The 18,164-nt window shown below is 47.7% G+C and overlaps 1 protein-coding gene and 1 long non-coding RNA gene across 2 annotated transcripts in view; one reads left to right on the forward strand and one right to left on the reverse strand.

The window, feature by feature from the left end:
• ESAM (endothelial cell adhesion molecule) overlaps positions 1 to 7,753 on the reverse strand; it is a 99,994-nt gene extending 92,241 nt beyond the window's left edge. The window contains exon 1 of the mRNA XM_079955141.1: positions 7,617 to 7,753. Within this exon, the coding sequence (XP_079811267.1) occupies positions 7,617 to 7,659 (43 nt within the window). The 5' untranslated portion in view covers positions 7,660 to 7,753. The remainder of the gene's footprint in view (positions 1 to 7,616) is intronic.
• A 37-nt stretch (positions 7,754 to 7,790) lies between these two features.
• On the forward strand, positions 7,791 to 12,868 carry LOC307203994. Its single transcript, XR_013833430.1, has 3 exons — positions 7,791 to 8,064; positions 8,793 to 8,986; positions 11,226 to 12,868. It is a non-coding gene; the product is annotated as an uncharacterized lncRNA (long non-coding RNA).
• The last annotated feature ends 5,296 nt before the right edge of the window (positions 12,869 to 18,164 follow it).

Here is an 18,164-nt window from a genome sequence, read left to right on the forward strand (position 1 = left end):
TCAGTGGGACCAATTCACACAAGTGATGTCTGTAGCTATGGGAGCTGACTGCAAGACATGGAAGGGAGCATTGGAATAACTGCTTCCTCTACAATCTTGGCCAAGGTGATACCAACAATGCTGTCCAGGGTTGTAAAGACTGTGGAGAGAATAACTGGGTGCACTCTTCGCACCTTGGATCAAATCTATGCTTCCAGGTGCCATAAGAAAGCTGCAGAGATAGCGTAGAATCTCTTTCAGCTTCTGCCTTCTGGAAGAAGGTACAGGGTTATAAAGACTAGGACTAGCCACCTGAGAAACAGTTTCTATCCAAATGCGATTTTGGTTTTAAACGCAGTGTAAGGAGTCTCTATGGGAGTATATTGTATTTAAAAATGGGGTATCAGAGTTTTTAGGGGGACTAACCAGGTTGGGATAGCTGGGATAGCAGGCTTGTTGGTTTTTGAATGTCTTATGTAGATTTTTCAGTTTCATTGTTCTGTATGGGACAATGACAATAAAGATTATCGTATCGTATCACATCTTGCAAACTGCCCGCTATGGACCCTTTAACTTTACAACGCTAGGTGTGTACACAAGTCTCCCCAAAGCAACAGAACTCATATTGGAGTTAGTTGCACTATTAAGTACACAGCTTGGGTCTCTCCTGGTGTCCTTTTTATTGTGCATTCCTGATAAGGTGTGCTCAGGATGATATTAGGAAAATTATACACAATCCTGCTTTCAGTACAGTTAGAACCTGGAAATTTTTTTGGGGGGAGGACACTGCTTTGTTTCCTACGAGTGCATTTATTGGGGCTTGAAAACCTGTTATATCCACATATGTTCCATGGGTTTTTCTACTTCCCTTGCTGTGCTACAGCACAAGACAGACCCTCCAGACAGCAATAATGCAAAAAAATTGAGGAAGCACCACAGAAATAAAGCGGAATGAGGTATGCACAGTCCAACACCCACCCAAAAAAAACCTCACACACAAGTCTGGAGGGGATCCTGGATTTACGACATCACAAGAAGAGGTTTGGAATCACATAGCTCAATGCAAAATGCTCCCTTCCTGTTACATTCAAGAAGGGTAAAGGGGAATCTAATTAATAGGATCCCTGTATCCCTGCCTTGTCAGTACGTAATTTTCCTCTGCATCGCTGTGCAGCTCAGAATGTTACAACAAGATCCTGGAAAACAGAGCCAGAAATAAAAGCCATGGTCCACCCAACTCATTCCCTGGGGAGAATGCATTTTTTAAAAATAATAGTAATAAAATGTTCCCAATGTTGTGTTTTAGAGTCATCGTTTCCATCTCCTTTTAAAGCTATCAGGCAAATGCCACTTCCTTTACGTAGAGGCAGTTCCACAAACTCGCAGAACTCGTGCTTCAAATGTCCTATGTCACGTAGGGCTGGGTGGGGGGAGGGTTAGGAAAGCATAATAAGACTTAAAGGAAACATGCAAGGGCAAGGGTCCCAGCGGAGATGACTTGGGAAGTCAACCTCTCCAAATAGGGACACACACACCACACATTAGAGGCTGGGCTTAATTTCTACAGTGAACTGCCTGGTACTTCAATCTATTCCCATCTACCCACAAAATCATCCTAGAGCAGATCTTAAGATGGTAAGGCATTCTTAGGATCTGGCCGCTTTTGTATTGTAGGTTGTTTTATCCTTGTTTTTAATGGTCATTTTGAGTTCCATTTCTTTCCCTTTTTTAAAGCCACTAATAAATACTATTCTTAACAGCAACAGCATATTCCCATATAGTTGGGATGGGAAACCTTTTTCCAGCCAGGGGGCCACATTCCATCCTGAAGAACTTTCCAGGGGCCAATTTCCAGTGGCAGCCAGGGCCAGAGGTGAAAGTGACCAGAGCAATGAATATTACTTTTACGTTAGGCTAGCTGTGGTCTAAACCACTGAGCCTCTTGGGCTTGCTGATTGGAAGGTTGGTGTTTTGAATCCGTGCAATGGAGTGAGCTCCTGTTGCTCTGTCCCAGGTCCTGCCAACCTAGCAGTTCAAAAGCACACCAGTGCAAGTAGTTAAATAGGTACCACTGCGGCGGGAAGGTTAAAGGGGTTTCTGTGTGCTCTGGTTTCTGTCATGGTGTTCTGTTGCACCAGAAGCGGTTAAGTCAAGCTGGCCACATGGCCTAGAAAGCTGTCTGTGGACAAACGTCGGCTCCCTCGGCCTGAAAGCGAGATGAGCGCCACAACCTCATAGTCGCCTTTGACTGGACTTCACTGTCCAGGGGTCCTTTACCTTTTTTACCCATATTCCCCACTCTATCCCTCATCCCGGCAAGCAAAGAGTATTGCCAGAACTCAAGCACACATTCCAGCTAGGCAAAAACTCTCAAGGGGGGAGCAAAGCATGGGTGGTGACGGGGTGTTTTTTGGGGAGAGGAATGTGCAGTTTCAGGATGACTTAGGGGGGGTTGGGGCCATATCTCCCCACACTATTTTCACTGCTATCCTTACAGTAGCCCAACTCTGCAAAGCCACTAAACTGCTCCGAATAAAAAATTACAGAAAACGTAAAACAACAACAATGGATCAATCACACACTGATAAATTTTCATCTCCCCCCAATTTATTTTGATGGCAAAGTTTTTAGTTCCCCTGGTACAGATCATCTGTGGATGTATGTGCCCAGAATACAGTCCGCTCGGCTCTCTTTTAAGCCTGTGTGATTTTGTGCCCCTCTTTCCTGGCTGCTCAGGTCTGGTGCAATTGCGGTCATGAACTAGACCCTGGAATATATTGCCACGGATTAGTACTCTCGCGGCCTTTTCCAGAAATTATTTGCGGAAGTGTTTGCTAGAGGCCCCCGACATTTACACAATGTTATACAGACAGATTATCAGCTGCCCTAAGAAGGAGAAGTTGCCGGTCCAAGTTCTACCAAGACAAACAAACAAGAGAGTAGTTCAGAAAAGGGCAGAGGATAAGAACAACAGAAAGCCAACAGTGATAACAGTGTGTGCCCTCTTCTGACTTCAGGATCCAAATGTTCAAAGCTCTGTGCCGACATCTTAATCTGTTATCTGCATAGAAGGCAAAGTGAACGATTGCGTTGTGTGCAGCTTCAACTCCTGGCGTATGTTTGACACCCATGTTTACACAGTGATCTAGATCAGTGTTTCCCAACCTTGGAGCTTCAGCTGTTTTTGTACTACAACTCCCATCATCCCTAGCTAGCAAGACCGGTGGTCAGGGATGCTGGGGATTGTAGTCTGAAAACATCTGGAGACCCAGGGTTGGGAAACACTGATCTAGATGCATAGGCTCAAATCACATGGGATGCAAAAAGCAACCCTCCAAGCCTCTCTTTCGGACCTTTGGGGCTCCCTTCAGGCCACATCCCACACTGGCCCATTTGTACCCTCCATGACTGTTTTCCCTTGGCTGGAATGGGCCCTTGCAGTTTGATTAATGTCTTCTGCTTGTCTTGATGAAGGATAGAGAGCGGAGCATGTATAGAAACTAGCTAGCTGTACCAAGACAAAGCAAGGCTTAGATCTTCTTCATGCAGTGCACAGTTAAACTACAGTGGTACCTCGGGTTACAGACGCTTCAGGTTACACACTCCACTAACCCAGAAATAGTCTCGGGTTAAGAACTTTGCTTCAGGATGAGAACAGAAACTGCGCAGCGGTGGGGTGTGGCAGCAGCGGGAGGCCTCATTAGCTAAAGTGGTGCTTCAGGTTAAAAACAGTTTCAGGTTAAGAACGGACCTCCGGAACAAATTTAGTTCTTAACCCAAGGTGCCACTGTATGGGACTTGCTCCCCCAGGAGGCTACAGTGGGCTCCAATTTGGGTGGCTTTAAAAGTTGTTGTTGTTTAGTCGTTTAGTCGTGTCCGAATCTTCGTGACCCCATGGACCAGAGCACGCCAGGCACTCCTGTCTTCCACTGCCTCCTGCAGTTGGGTCAGAGGACTGGGCAAATTCGTGGAGGGGAAGGTCATCTCAAGCATTGAGAGTCTATGTGAACAGATCACTGTGGGAACTCTGAGTGTCAATGTGTATACAGTGTATGCAATGTGTATACGTGATCCCACCTCTCTGCATGTTAGTTAGAAAAACTGGCATAGGGTTCTAAACTGAAATGTGCTAGCACTAGAGACAGACAGGAAAAAAGGACAGCTTTATATACTTGTATTTTCAGTACTAACAAATAAAAATCTGTGGATTGTATCTAATACTAGTTGTACTCGGAGCCAACCCATTGAAGTTAATGGACTTGACTAACTTAAGTTCACTAATTTCAACTGGATTCAATTCTGTGGCTGCAGTCTTCATATAAGAGAACATGAATCTACTTGAGTAGGCCCATTGACATTAACGAATCTAAATTAGTCATTTACACACACACACACACACACACACACACACCCCAAATCACTATCCAGGAAAAATCTGACACGCTAGCAATAGTTTTCGTTTCTAGTTCTGGTGACCACCATGAGTCAAATGCTCTCACTTAAACCAATTGGGCATTAAAGTTGGTTTCCTGTGTTCAATTTCTCTTTCCTCCCATCATTAGACAGATGTTATCACTAGTCACCACCTCAACACCATCCAATAGCTACCCCCAAGATGCTCCATGAAATAACAAAAACCTGCACAGCAAGTCAAAATAACTACAACTGCACACTATCAGTGCTCTTAGAAGTAGAATTTCACACTCAGCCTGCTACTAGAACAGGATTATGAGGGAAACGTGCAGACTGTGTGGAAGCAACAAGTGGTGAAAAAGTGATTGAGTGCTTTTTCAGCTTAAATCCCAAGCTGGATGGTCTTTTGATCCTGGTTTTATACGTTGAGGAGCGTTTATCCATATACACCCATCTTGTTCCTCTGTTTGGCCTTCCTCTTCTCCTCCTCTCAAGCAAATGAAAGATGTCAATGATGCTGGGAGGATTCCCAAGCTGAAGGCACATCTCACAACCTGAAGACCATTTGTCCTAAATTGTCCCCAATGTATCATTCAGGATGGATCCATAAATGATTAATAGACAGTCTGATGCATGGGTAATAAACTGCTAAGGAACTGAGGGGGGGTGTGCAGGATGTGTGGATCTGCCAGTTTCAGTTCCTTATGTTTTCTCCCCAACCTTATATTTAACTCTCCACATTTCTACATCATCATTTTGTTTTTGACTGCAACAAACACTGACCTATTGATTTTCATGAAAATTCATCAGCATTTTGGTGCAAATTTCTCCTAACATACACATTTCATATGCTATTTTGCCTGAAATACACATTTTTTGCAAGCCATTTCCCCTAATATGATGCATTCTGTATGTTATTTTCCACTAATATGGACATTACCATGCATGCTTTTTGTATATGCATTTTCGTATCCTGCACTGCACTGCAAAATTCAGAGCAGTGCAAATTTTGAAGGGTAGCTGTGTCGCAGCTGACAGATTGCTCCAGAGAAAGTGTGAATTAGGTAGATTCACCTTTAAATGCAAACCGAATCAAATTTCTCCCCTCTCCCTAAGAGTAGGTCAATAAGTCACTTATAATCACAGATTCTACACAGGTCCTACCAAACTGCTTAGAGTGCACAACCACAAGCTGTCTCCAGATTCAAGGGCGCATCATGGTTTACATCACATTTGTTAACTCCTCAGTAACCTGGAATGTGACTCGCATTGGCTGTTTTCTCATGGCTCTCCTTTCCCAGAGAGCGGGTTCTGTTAACTAAGGTTTCCGTTGGCCTGTTGAGCGTAATTCCACATCTCCATGTGTTTGATTAAAGAGTATAATCTTAACATTGTTTCGGCAATGAGATGGATGCATTTCAGAATGCCTGAGCCGCTTTGAACTATGGAAAAGGTGGTTGGCAAATACAGTAAGGAGATTAAAGTAAACAAATGTTCCTCTCCTTCGGGATGGATTAAGAAAAAACGGTAGGGGAGCAGAACTTGACTGGAGAGATTAGCTGCAGAGGCTTATTGTAACCAGGCAGCAAAGGAAAGGGAGGTGAGGGAGGAAAGAAACCTTCCATTCTAGATGAGAGTTTAACTTGCACCTCAGCTCACGTCCAAATGATATCAAGCACCTCTCACCCACTGCGCAGAGACAGGGCATCTGTGGCACCCTAGATGATTAATATGATGCTTTCTCCAGATGTTGTCAGACTCCCAATTTTCATCAATCGACATGCAAACTGGTGATGGGAGTTGTAGTCTAACAACAGCTGGAGTCCAGCAACAGTTTTCTCTGACCCATGTAGAGAATTTAACCATCTTTCCTGACTCCTCTCACCACTATCCTGTGAAGATCATTTCTAAGATTTTCCTTTGGGGGTGGGGGTGGGAATCAGAACCAAAACACACAAGTGTCCTATTTATTTTATTTTGTTGCTCACCCACCCTCTCTCCAAGAACTCAAAATTCCCCCCCCCCCCAATCCTCACAACAACTCTGCAGGGTCAGCTTAGGCAGAGAGAGCGGCCATGATCCACAATCACCCAGAGAGCTTCATGGAATGGAAGCCCTGCTCTCCAGCGTCTAAGCACAACTGCTACACCACGCTGGCTCTCGCCATTGGCAGTGGATCTATGGAAGAAGTGGGACTTCCAGGTGTTTTTAGAACCATACAGAGCTATTCGTTCACTGCCCATACATGGCAATTAGCCAGAACCACCCAGCAATTGACTACGACCACACAGCCCATAGGGCAGCATACATGTCTCCCATCCAGGCACTGACCAGAGCCAGACCCATTTAGCTTCAGTAAGGTGGTGGCCTCATGTACCATCAGACCATACTCTGGTACCACCTACCCACATGCCAGCATAAGCATCTATGCAGACACAGACCTCAGGTCACAATCATGCTCCTGGGCTTGTGTCCAGCACTGGTGGGATTTATCTCCAAGTAAACACGCATAGGAGTCAGCTTGCTAGATTCTCACCTAAAGCGAGCCCTCTCTCCGATCCAAACTCTACCCAAGCCCAAGATTACAGCCTAGCTGTTTTTACTGCGTTAATCCGGAGTGAACTCACACCGCCGGGTTCTTGCCCAGCTGCTGACAATCCTTAACGAGGATTATTAGACGATCTCCAGTTTCCTCCATCAATCGCAGAGGAAAAAACTAAACCGACCAAAGACCCTGCTCCAGTTGCACGCTGATTAGCCAGGTTCTTAGGGAGGGCAACTGATTCGCAGTAAGCGAGCGGAGCAGCCCCCTGCCATCTCCGGGGTTAGACAGAGAGCACAAGTTCGCCTTTCAATGCAGCGGAGCGAAAGCTGCGCAGCCCGCGCTCTTCACCTCCTTGGCGCGGGGGGTCGCGCAGCACAATCCTATTCACGATCCAACGCATCAACACCCTCAAAAAAGTGCGTCCCCACCTGCGCTAGACGGAGCTTACTCGCAGGGAAGGATCACAGCCACTTCGGAAACTCCAGGGAGATGGGGACCCGGGGCAAGCCGGGGCGCGTCCAGGCGGAGGAAGGAAAGCGCCTCCGGAGGCGCACCGGAGGCGCCCAGGGGAGACCCCGGCCGACGGGCTGGGCGAAGGCTCGGGCCCCGTCGCCCCGGGGGGAGAGCCACGCTCTCCTCGCCCTCCGTCCGATCCCTCCCGCCGGACCATCTCACTCACCCAGCAACGCAGCCAATCCCAGCGCCAGCGGCAGAGGCTCCATCGCGCCCGTTCCCCGAGGAGGCGCCCGACGCGCGGCCAGGAGAAAAGCGAGAGCAGCAGCAGGTGCAGGATCCGGAGCCCGGGAGCTGGGGCGAGGGGGAGGCGGGGAAACCGGAGGGGGGAGGAGCCACTCGAGCGGGGGCGTGTCCGGCAGGTGGGGGAGGGCAGGGGGCGGCGCCCCGGGGAAAGGGAGGAGCCCCGTCAGGTGCCAAGCGGGCGGAGCGCACAGGTGGCGGTTAGAGACGCCCGAGGCGCGGAAGGGATCCCGGGTTGCAGCTCTTGTTTGGAGGAAGCCGACTGTGATCACCAGCGACGGCTTCTTGTTCCGTCTTCTTTTGAACCCTTCCTGATCGCAGAGGCGGGGGCTAAGCAAGGGCGTTTAAGTTGCAAGGCACCCGCCAAGCAGGTAGAGAACTGGGGCCGATTTGGGATATCGCTGCAACTGGTGATGCTGCCGGATGGCCGCTGGACGCCGTCGCTGCCGGTGGAGCCGGGGAGAAGGAGGGGCGGGGGGCAAAGGAAAAAAGCCTAACGCGATCCTTTCATTCGGACCCACGAAGAAGTCAGCGAGCTGCGTAGATATCTTCGTCAGAATCCCTGACCACTGGTCCTGCTACCTAGGGATGAGGGGTGCCAACCTGAATAAAGCATTGGGGGCGGGGGTAGGTAAGCTCCGCCCCGCATAATCATTCACATGATGCGACACACGCACGCTATTTGAATGGTAATCAACTTGGGGGGGCGCCCCCTCAGATATTTTATGGGGAGGCAGAAGACCCCCTCGGCCCCTTGGCTCCTATGTGCATAACCGATCACAAGCTGCAGTGCACACACACCAATTGAATGGCAATGCTCATAAACGGGGGCGGGGAGAGGCTCAAAAAATTTAATGGGGGGGGCGGCGAAGGGACCTCGACCTCTAGAAGTTGGCTCCTATGCTGGAGATGATAGGAGTTGTAGTCCAAAAGCAGCTGTAGAGCCAAGTTTGGGAAGTCCTAGATTAAGCACACACCTTGAAAATGCCGGAATTTGTCAGTTTAGTTTATTACGTATTTATTAATTTATTTATCTATTGCTTTTCTTCCAAGGAGCTCAACCTGATATACTTAGTTCTCTCCCCCGCTCCCTCCTCAGGAGAAGGGTGGTGACTCTGCTTGGCATGCAGAAGGCTGCAGGTTCAATCCCCCATGGTATCTCAAAGTATGACTGGGAGAGGCTCCTGTCTGAAACCCTGTGAGCCAGGGTAGGCATTACTGAGCTAGAAGGATTAAAATTCTAACTCAGCATAAGACTGCTGAGTTGTTTTACCTCCACAACAACCCTGTAAGGTAGGTTTGGCTTAAAGGTAAAGACCTAGGTAAGGCCATCTAGGCCTAAGTCACCTGAGTTTCACAGGCAAGGGGGATTTGAACCCGGGTCTCCCTAGTCCTGGCCTGACCCTCTAACCACTGCATCACCTGGAAACCAAGCTTTATGAAGAACAGTTGAGGGGGTTGGGTGTGTTTAGCCTGCAGAAGAGACTGAGATATATGATAAGTAAAGGTAAAGGGACCCCTGACCGTTAGGTCCAGTCGTGGACAACTCTGGGGTTGCAGCGCTCATCTCGCTTTACTGGCCAAGGGAGCCGGTGTACAGCTTCCGGGTCATGTGGCCAGCATGACTAAGCCGCTTCTGGTGAACCAGAGCAGCACACAGAAATGCCCTTTACCTTCCCGCCGGAGCAGTACCTATTTATCTACTAGCCCTTTTGATGTGCTTTCAAACTGCTAGGTTGGCAGGAGCAGGGACCGAGCAGCTAGAGCTCACCCTGTCACGGGGATTCAAACCGCCGACCTTCTGATCGGCAAGCCCTAGGCTCTGTGGTTTAACCCATAGCGTCACCCATGTCCCTATGATATGATATGATAGCCATCTTTAAATATCTAAAGGGCTTTCACGTGGAAGATTGAGCAAGTTGGTTTTCTCCTGCTCCAGAGGCTAGGAGTCAAATCAATGGCTTCAAGTTACAAGAAAGGAGATTCCAGCTAAATGATCAGGAAGAACTTTCTGGTGGTAAGAACTGTATGACGGTGGTACAAATGCCCTCGGAAGGTGGTGGGTTCTCCTTCCTTGGACTTCTAAAAGCAGGCGTTGGGTGGCCATCTTACATGTTTGATCAAGCTCTGCATCCTGCATTGTAGGGTGTTGGCCCAAAGGACCCTCAGGGTCCCTTCCAATTCCATAGAGGCAGCTTTTTATGCTGACTTTTGGAAATTAGCATGTGCTTGGTACAAACAGGGCCATGGTATATACATCTTCCATATAACTGCCATCTTCCCTCAAGCTTTCCATTTTCTCTTTCTTCACCAGGATGGGGAACCTGTAGCCCTCCAGATGTTGCTGGACTGCCAATTTCCACCAGCCCCAGCCATCATACCTACTGATCAGAGATGATGGTAAGTTGTAGTCCAATAAATTCTGCAGGGAGCATGTTGGCTATCCCTGCTATACACTCAAGGGTGTGTGTGTCTTATATACCTGCTAATAATAATAATAATAATAATAATAATAATAATAATAATATTTATACCCCGCCCATCTGGCTGGGCTTTCCCAGCCACTCTGGGCGGCTTCCAACAAAATATTAAAATACAGTAATGTATCAAACATTAAAAGCTTCCCTAAACAAGGGGAGGCTGTGGTCTTTAGGTTTACCTCTGAGCCTTAGATTTGCCGATCAGAAGGTCGGTGGTTTGAATCCCCGCTACAGGGTGAGCTCCAGTTGCTCTGTCCCAGCTCCTGCCAACCTAGCAGTTTGAAAGCACGCCAGTGCAAGTAGATAAATAGGTACCGCTGTGACGGGAAGGTAAATGATGTTTCTATGTGCTCTGGCTTCTGTCATGGTGATCCGTTGCACCTGAAGCAGTTTAGTCATGCTGGCCACATGACCCAGAAAGCTGTCTGTGGACAAACACTGGCTCCCTTAGCCTGAAAGCGAGATGAGCGCCACAATCCCATAGTCGCCTTTGACTGGACTTCACCATCCAGGGATCCTTTACCTTTTTACCTTAACACTTCATACACCACATAGTTTCTGCTACAATAATTGTGTTCCTCTTTAACAGAGCTGCAAGATTCAGTGTTTTTGGGACTGACTAACATGGCTACCTCTCTGGAAACTGGGAACACTCCACAGCATCCTTCTCCAACCTGGTGCCCTCCAGATGTTTTGGATTACAGCTCCCACCAAACCCAACATCTGGAGGTTGCCCTAGATTACACTCCTGCTAGCTTGCAGGAGGCTGCCCTAGATTACACTCAATAGGTGTAAGCCACCTCAGCTGACACACGTATTGTTTGCAGAGTTGCTTTGCGTAGCTGTGTTCTCAGTCTGGCAAGTTTCAGTCTAAAATAAGCAGGAAAGTGTCACTCCCTTATTGGAAGCACAAAAACGCTCACACCCCTGACTGCATGGAGTCAAAATGAGCACTGTGCAGTATGGCTGTACTGTAGTGCTTCTATTCAAAAGTCGATGGCCCTTGAATATTAAGTACACTGAACCTTCGTTTTCCTTTGCAAAATCCACAGGGATTTTCTTATGCTGTGGATACTCTGGAAAGGAGAAGGTATGAGGAAATCTGGATTGTGGAGAGTGTGGGAAGGCAGTGATTTGGAGGAGATTGCCACGTGGACAACAGAATTAATGGGAGCAAAAGAAGCTTGCTATCCACAACATGGAAGAGTCCCATTTCATACCGAATTAGACCATTGAACCTTTAACTTCACTGTTTATACTGACTGGAAGCCGGGTCCAAGAGAGGAGTCTTTTGTAGCCCTACCTGGAAATGCCAGGGATTGAATTTGGGACCTTTACCCCCCTAGACTAACATTTGCTGTGCCCAGTGCTATTTTTCTCGAAAGAGAGGTGCCGGAACTCACCATGAAAGCCTCCTTTGTTCTCTTATAATGGCAGTGGCACCCACCTGAGAGGTGCCAGAACACAGTTCTGGTGAGTGCTTACTGAAAAAGGCCTTGACAGTGTCTACTCAGTTATGGCCCCCTTCCCCTGGCATACTCACATTTAGGATGGGTCATCTCCCTGCCACAGTGGAGGAAGAAGATTTAGCCCCATCAGTCTCTGCGGATGCATTGAATACTCTGCAACCAGTTCATAAAGAGCTTTTACAAGCAAGCATGTTTGCACGATACAGCTGCTGGTAGGGTAGAATGCCATTATCCCCATTTTGCAGATGAGGAACTGAGCCTGCTCACAGTTTACCCAAGGATTGGGTTTATGCCTAGTGATTATGTAGTTGAGCAAGAAAAGGAGCCCAGGTCCAAGTCACTTAATGCCCCTAATCCAGCAGGCATGAAGCAATACTTAGTTATTAGTCTCAATCCTAAATATGCAGAGGAAAGAGAGATGTGTTTTATAAACACTTACTACTTCTGAGCAGGGCCTTGATTCTTGGTTGCCATAAAAGTCCCTTCCCACCATTTATTTCTCAACAGGCAGGATGTAAAAGGGGCACCCAAATCACACTACTGGGTCACACTTCATCCTGGGAAATTGTCCTGGCTTGATCGAGGAAGAAATGCTTCCCTAGTCTGTGTATTTAAAAATGCATAACATGGAAAGTTGTGGAATGTTATGCTTGGCATCGGAAGGAATGTTTACATCTGAAACTTGGACCCTGTTGCTCACATGTCAGTCCTTTGTGGTGGAGAAGCATGTGACCATCTTTTCCTCCAGGTAACTTTTGTGCTGGACACTCCATGTAGGGACCTCTCCATTCAGATTGTTCAGGGATTCCAAGAAAAAAATAAGTGTTGGTGGCCGAGAGAGATGGGGGCAAATTAGGACTTTTAATGTGGCAAACTCTTTACAAGGCTCACTGATCAGGGGGATGGAGCAAAACCCTTATAAGGAAAGGTCACAGCATTTAAGGCTTTTTGTTGGCAGAAAAGGTAGGAGGCAACCTGATCATAGAGTTATAGACTCAGGGTGGAAGATGGGGACAAAGGTCGAATTAGCTGGCTCTGCCTGGCTCTGGCTCCCCCTACTGTTTGGCTCCTTGCCTTTCAGCTTACCAGCCCCCAATGGGGGCCAGCCATCACTGGTACAGTCCTTGGAACATTTTGCCACTTGGGGAAGTGGGGGAGAACACAACAGTGGGGAGCACATAACTCTCCAAGTAGCAGATAGGTCATATGTAATCTAATGAAGCCCTGTTCGCGAGGATTTGATGCTTTATTGTGTTTTTAATATTCTATTGGGAGCCGCCAAGGGTGGCTGGGTCAACCCAGTCAGATGGGTGACATATAAATAATAAAATTATTGCTATTATATAGGGAATGGGGGAAGCAATTCTGAGCCTAGTTTCTCTCCATGTGGAAAGTGGCCCAGGAGAGATGGCTGACCACTTAATTTAGCAATTTAAGTATAATAGATCTATATCCCTCTCCCTCCGAAATAATTACTAGCTAGTGAAATGAACCTCCAAATGAACACAAGCAATATCCAGTGAATGCCTAATCAGATTTGGTCGGTGGAGTAACAACTTTAACATGTTCTTAAATCAAATCAGGATTTAAGCAAATCTCTAAATATGAACAGATTAGATTTGCTCAGCCCAGCTGCATGTTAATCTATTTTGCCCTCCTGGAGAAACCTATTGCCTGTCATTTTGAACCATCAATGTCAAGAGTCCCCAGAGCTAAAGAGATGAAAACAGTGATGCTGATAAGATCCCTGACCTCATCTCATCACTTCTAGTTCACTGCACACCACGGGTACCTGGGTAGCCTTGTTATATGGAGCCAGACCACTGGTCTACATAAGCAGAGTATGGTCTGCATCAGGGTCCCAACCTTGGGTCTCCAGCTGTTTTTGGACTACAACTCCCATCATCCCTAGCAGGACCAGTGGTCAGGGATGATGGGTAATGTATTCCAAGACAAGCTGGAAATTCAAGGTTGGGAAACCCTGGTCTATATGGACTGGTAGTGTTTTTTTCCCTGACCTGTTGAGAAATGCCAGGGACTGAATCTGAGAATTTCTGCCTGCCCCTCCTCTTTACCATCCCTATATGAAACTGGGGGCAAAATCCTTCTCAGATGCCCTTCTCCATTCTGCCAGGTATTTTGGACTACAACTCCCATCATCCCTAGCCACAGGCCAAGCAGACTGCTGGAGCTGATGGAAGGTGCAGTTTAAAACATCTGGAGGGCACCAGGTTGGGGAGGGCTGTTGGGGGACATGGCCCACTTCTCCCCACAGCAAGACAGTGTCAGTATAGCAATGATCAGGGACAACATCCTTTTTGCTCAGTGTTTGGACATGAGAGATGTGGGGCAGTGGGGAGGAAGATTCTTCATTCTTTCCAAATAAACTACAGAGTGCTCGAGCCACTTCAAAAAGATTCCAAAACATAAATCAGGGATGAGCAGCCTGTGATGCTTCAGAAGAGGGGGATTTAGGGCAGCACAAGCAGTCCAGGAGTTCTGGTTGAGCATCTGAAGAGGGCACTGTCTCAGAGCCTGGTAAGCTCTTGTCAGGCTTTGGGACTAACAGTAATAATAAATAATAATTATTTATTTATACCCTGCCCATCTGGCTGGGTTTTCCCAGCCACTCTGGGTGACTCCCAACAGAATATTAAAAACATGATAAAACATCAAACATTAAAAACTTCCCTAAACAGGGCTGCCGTCAGATGTCTTCTAAAAGTCAGATAGTTGTTTATTTCCTTGACATCTGATGAGAGGGCTTCCCCCAGGGTGGGTGCCACTACTGAGAAGGCCCTCTGCCTGGTTCCCTGTAACCTCGCTTCTCACAGGGAGGGAGCTGTCAGAAGGCCAAGGCATGAGGGGATCCTAGAGTCCTCTTCCCTCTCTTCCAAAGCTGGGCAAGCACTTACCATGCTTTGGGAAGAAGGGAGGGCTCTAGGACCCTGCTAGAGCCTTGCACCTTCTTCCCAAGGAGTGATGTGTTGTTTATCCATCTTAAACTGGTGCTGCAGAGGGCTGCTGGGAGGGCATCAAATGTTGTCCTTGCACAAAGTGGCATATTACCAAGGTCCACCCTTGCCTTCGGATGTTGAACCACCCCCTCCATTTGCCCCTGCCAGCACCGCAAATGAATAGGGACAGTGAGAGGTGTAGTCTACCAACATTTGGAGGGCCACAGGCCCCCTATCCCTGATGCAACTCACTGATCCAAAGATGATCAGATAGTTTTATGGTAGATCAATTGTATAACACTTGTCTTATGAACCGTAATACAGAAACTCAGTTATGCAGTGTAGTGGTTAGTGCAGGGGTCAGCAAACTTACCGCACCTCGGGCCAGTGTCTCCAGCGCTGATTGCGCGGTGGGCCGGAGGGTGGGGGAGCGCGTGCCCATATGTGTGCACACTATTTCCAGCGCACTTCTGGGCCGGAGGAGCACTGGAAATAGCTTGTGCGCATGTGCACAGGCCTCCTCCGACCCGGATGTGCACCGGAAATAACGCTTGTGCATGCGCTCAACGCTTGCACATGCACACAAGCTATTTCCGGTGCTCCTCCGACCCAGAAGTGGGCAGCCGTGCAGCACAGCGCCGGTAAGAGCGGGCGGCGGCAGTGGGTGGCTGGGTCGCTGCAGGCCAGATAAACAAGTCCCTCAGGCCTTATCCAGCCCGCGGGCCTTAGTTTGGGGACCCCTGGGTTAGTGTGTCAGACTATGACCTGGCAAACCAGGATGTAGCTCTTCAGCTGTGTAATGCTGCTCCAGATTTTTTTGGGAGGGGGAGATAAAGGTTCAGGAGTGGGCAACAAAAGATCATGGACCCTGGCTGGGAAGGTGAGCTCTGTTCTCCCTGGTCCTAGTCCAGCACCTGGAGGTTGGAGGATGGATGGCGGCTAACAGATTGAGGTTGAATCCTGACAAGACAGAAGTACTGTTTTTGGGGGACAGGAGGCGGGCAGGTGTGGAGGATTCCCTGGTCCTGAATGGGGTAACTGTGCCCCTGAAGGACCAGGTGCGCAGCCTGGGAGTCATTTTGGACTCACAGCTGTCCATGGAGGCACAGGTCAAATCTGTATCCAGGGCAGCTGTTTACCAGCTCCATCTGGTACGTAGGCTGAGACCCTATCTGCCTGCAGACTGTCTCGCCAGAGTGGTACATGCTCTGGTTATCTCCCGCTTGGACTACTGCAATGCGCTCTACGTGGGGCTACCTTTGAAGGTGACCCGGAAACTACAACTAATCCAGAATGCGGCAGCTAGACTGGTGACTGGGAGCGGCCGCCGAGACCATATAACACCGGTCTTGAAAGACCTACATTGGCTCCCAGTACGTTTCCGAGCACAATTCAAAGTGTTGGTGCTGACCTTTAAAGCCCTAAATGGCCTCGGTCCAGTATATCTGAAGGAGCGTCTCCTCCCCCATCGGTCTGCCCGGACACTGAGGTCCAGCTCCGAGGGCCTTCTGGCGGTTCCCTCACTGCGAGAGGCCAAGTTGCAGGGAACCAGGCAGAGGGCCTTCTCGGTGGTGGCGCCCGCCCTGTGGAATGCCCTCCCATCGGATGTCAAGGCGATGGACAACTACCTGACATTCAGAAAACATCTGAAGGCAGCCCTGTTCAGGGAGGTTTTTAATATGTGACATTTTAGTGTATTTTTCATCTCTGTTGGAAGCCGCCCAGAGTGGCTGGGGAAACCCAGCCAGATGGACGGGGTACAAATAATAAATTATTATTATTATTATTATTATTATTATTATTATTATTATCATTATCATTATCCTCTGCCCGTTACTCAGAGAGTTCCCTCTGAGCTGTACAGGTGGGACCTACAGCAAAATGTTGCAGTAAAGAGTATACATGCTCAGGGTTTCCACCAGCCACATCCTGCTGTCAGGACATTCCATTCCATTCCACATCCCTCAAGCTTTCTTCCTCCCTGCCAAACTCTGTATTTTGTTCTCATGAAACATGCTCACTAATCAATGGTCAGATTTGAAGTCCCCCCCCCCCATGCTTTTCTTTTTCTTTTTGTATTTCAGAAACACTGGGATCCAGTTTACTAAGTGAATGCTTCCCTCTTGTTTCTCAGTGACCCTGTTTTGTCTACACAGCACTGTCAGTACTCAGCAGTTGAGTTTGTTCTTAGAAGGAGTGAGGAGAGAAGGGTAAAGTTCTGCAGACTAAACCATCCCTGTATAACAAAGAAGTTTCATTTTAAAACTACATGACACATAAACCCTCTGCCCCAATTTCTCTCTCCAAGGTACTAACGATAAGCTGCCAGAGGCTTGAGCAAATCGATTTTCTCTTTTCCATTTCCCCTTCTGTTTTCATTTTCAACTTTCTCCCACATATTTGTGTCACAAATATTTGATTCACGCACAATCTCTCCAACTTCTGGTTTCTTTGTAGCAAGGCTTCCCAAACTTGTCTGGTGGTGGGCAAATTTGGAAATGGGAAAGAAGTGTTTTTTTCAGACATGAGGTAGACCAAATGACTCTCGGGACCCCTTCTAGCTCTTCAGTTCTATAGTTTATATTGTCATCAGCCTCCTTTAAGCTCAGAAGCTGTTGGTCAGGTGGTTTTAGAAATTTAAACAAATCTTTTTGTTATTTTAATTTACAAACAACTGCATCTCCCTAGAGAATGTATTATTAAATTATTAAATTTTATTTATACCCCACCCTCCCCAGCCAAGACCAGGCTCAGGGCGGCTAACACCGGTATAAAAACAATGGATTGAAATACAACTTAAAAACAAGATTAAAATACAACATTAAAATGCAGCCTCATTTCAGTAGGAACTCAAATCAAAAACTTTTTGGGGGATGAAAACGTCAAGTCTTCACCAAGGCCAACTATCCAGACTGGTCCTACGTGGGCCAGAAAAAAAGCCAGGAAGTCCCCAAATAGGAGTTCCATCACAGAAGGAGAAGGGAAAAGGAAGAGGGAAAGCGGATCGATTTGATTCCAGGCCAAAGGCCAGGTGGAACAACTCTGTATTACAGGCCCTGCGGAAAGAAATCAGATCCCGCAGGGCCCTGGTCTCATGAGACAGAGCTTTCCACCAGGCCAGAGCCAGTGTTGAAAAGGCCCTGGCTCTGGTTGAGGCTAATCTGATTTCCTTAGGGCCCGGGACCTCTAGGGTGTTGCTATATATGGACCTTAAGGTCCTCCGTGGGGCATACCAGGAGATGTGGTCCCGTAGGTACGAGGGTCCTAGGCTGTGAAGGGCTTTAGAGGTCAAAACCGGCACCTTAAATCTGACCCTGTAGGAACAGATGTACCTAAATTTCTGGTGGCCTTTGTCTTACTTCCCAACTGTTATGTTCAGTTGGTGGAGCATGAAACTCTATCTCAGGGTGTTGGGTTCAAGCTCCACTTTGGGGGAAGATTCATGCATTGCAAGGGGTTGGACTATATGGCCCTTACGGTCCCTTCTAACTCTACAATTCTATGATCCTAAGTTAATTCAGCTGCTTGAATGCCTATTCGTGGACTGATAATACCGTATTGGCCT

Source organism: Podarcis cretensis, assembly GCF_951804945.1.
Source record: "Podarcis cretensis genome assembly, chromosome: 15".
NCBI lineage: Eukaryota > Metazoa > Chordata > Lepidosauria > Squamata > Lacertidae > Podarcis > Podarcis cretensis.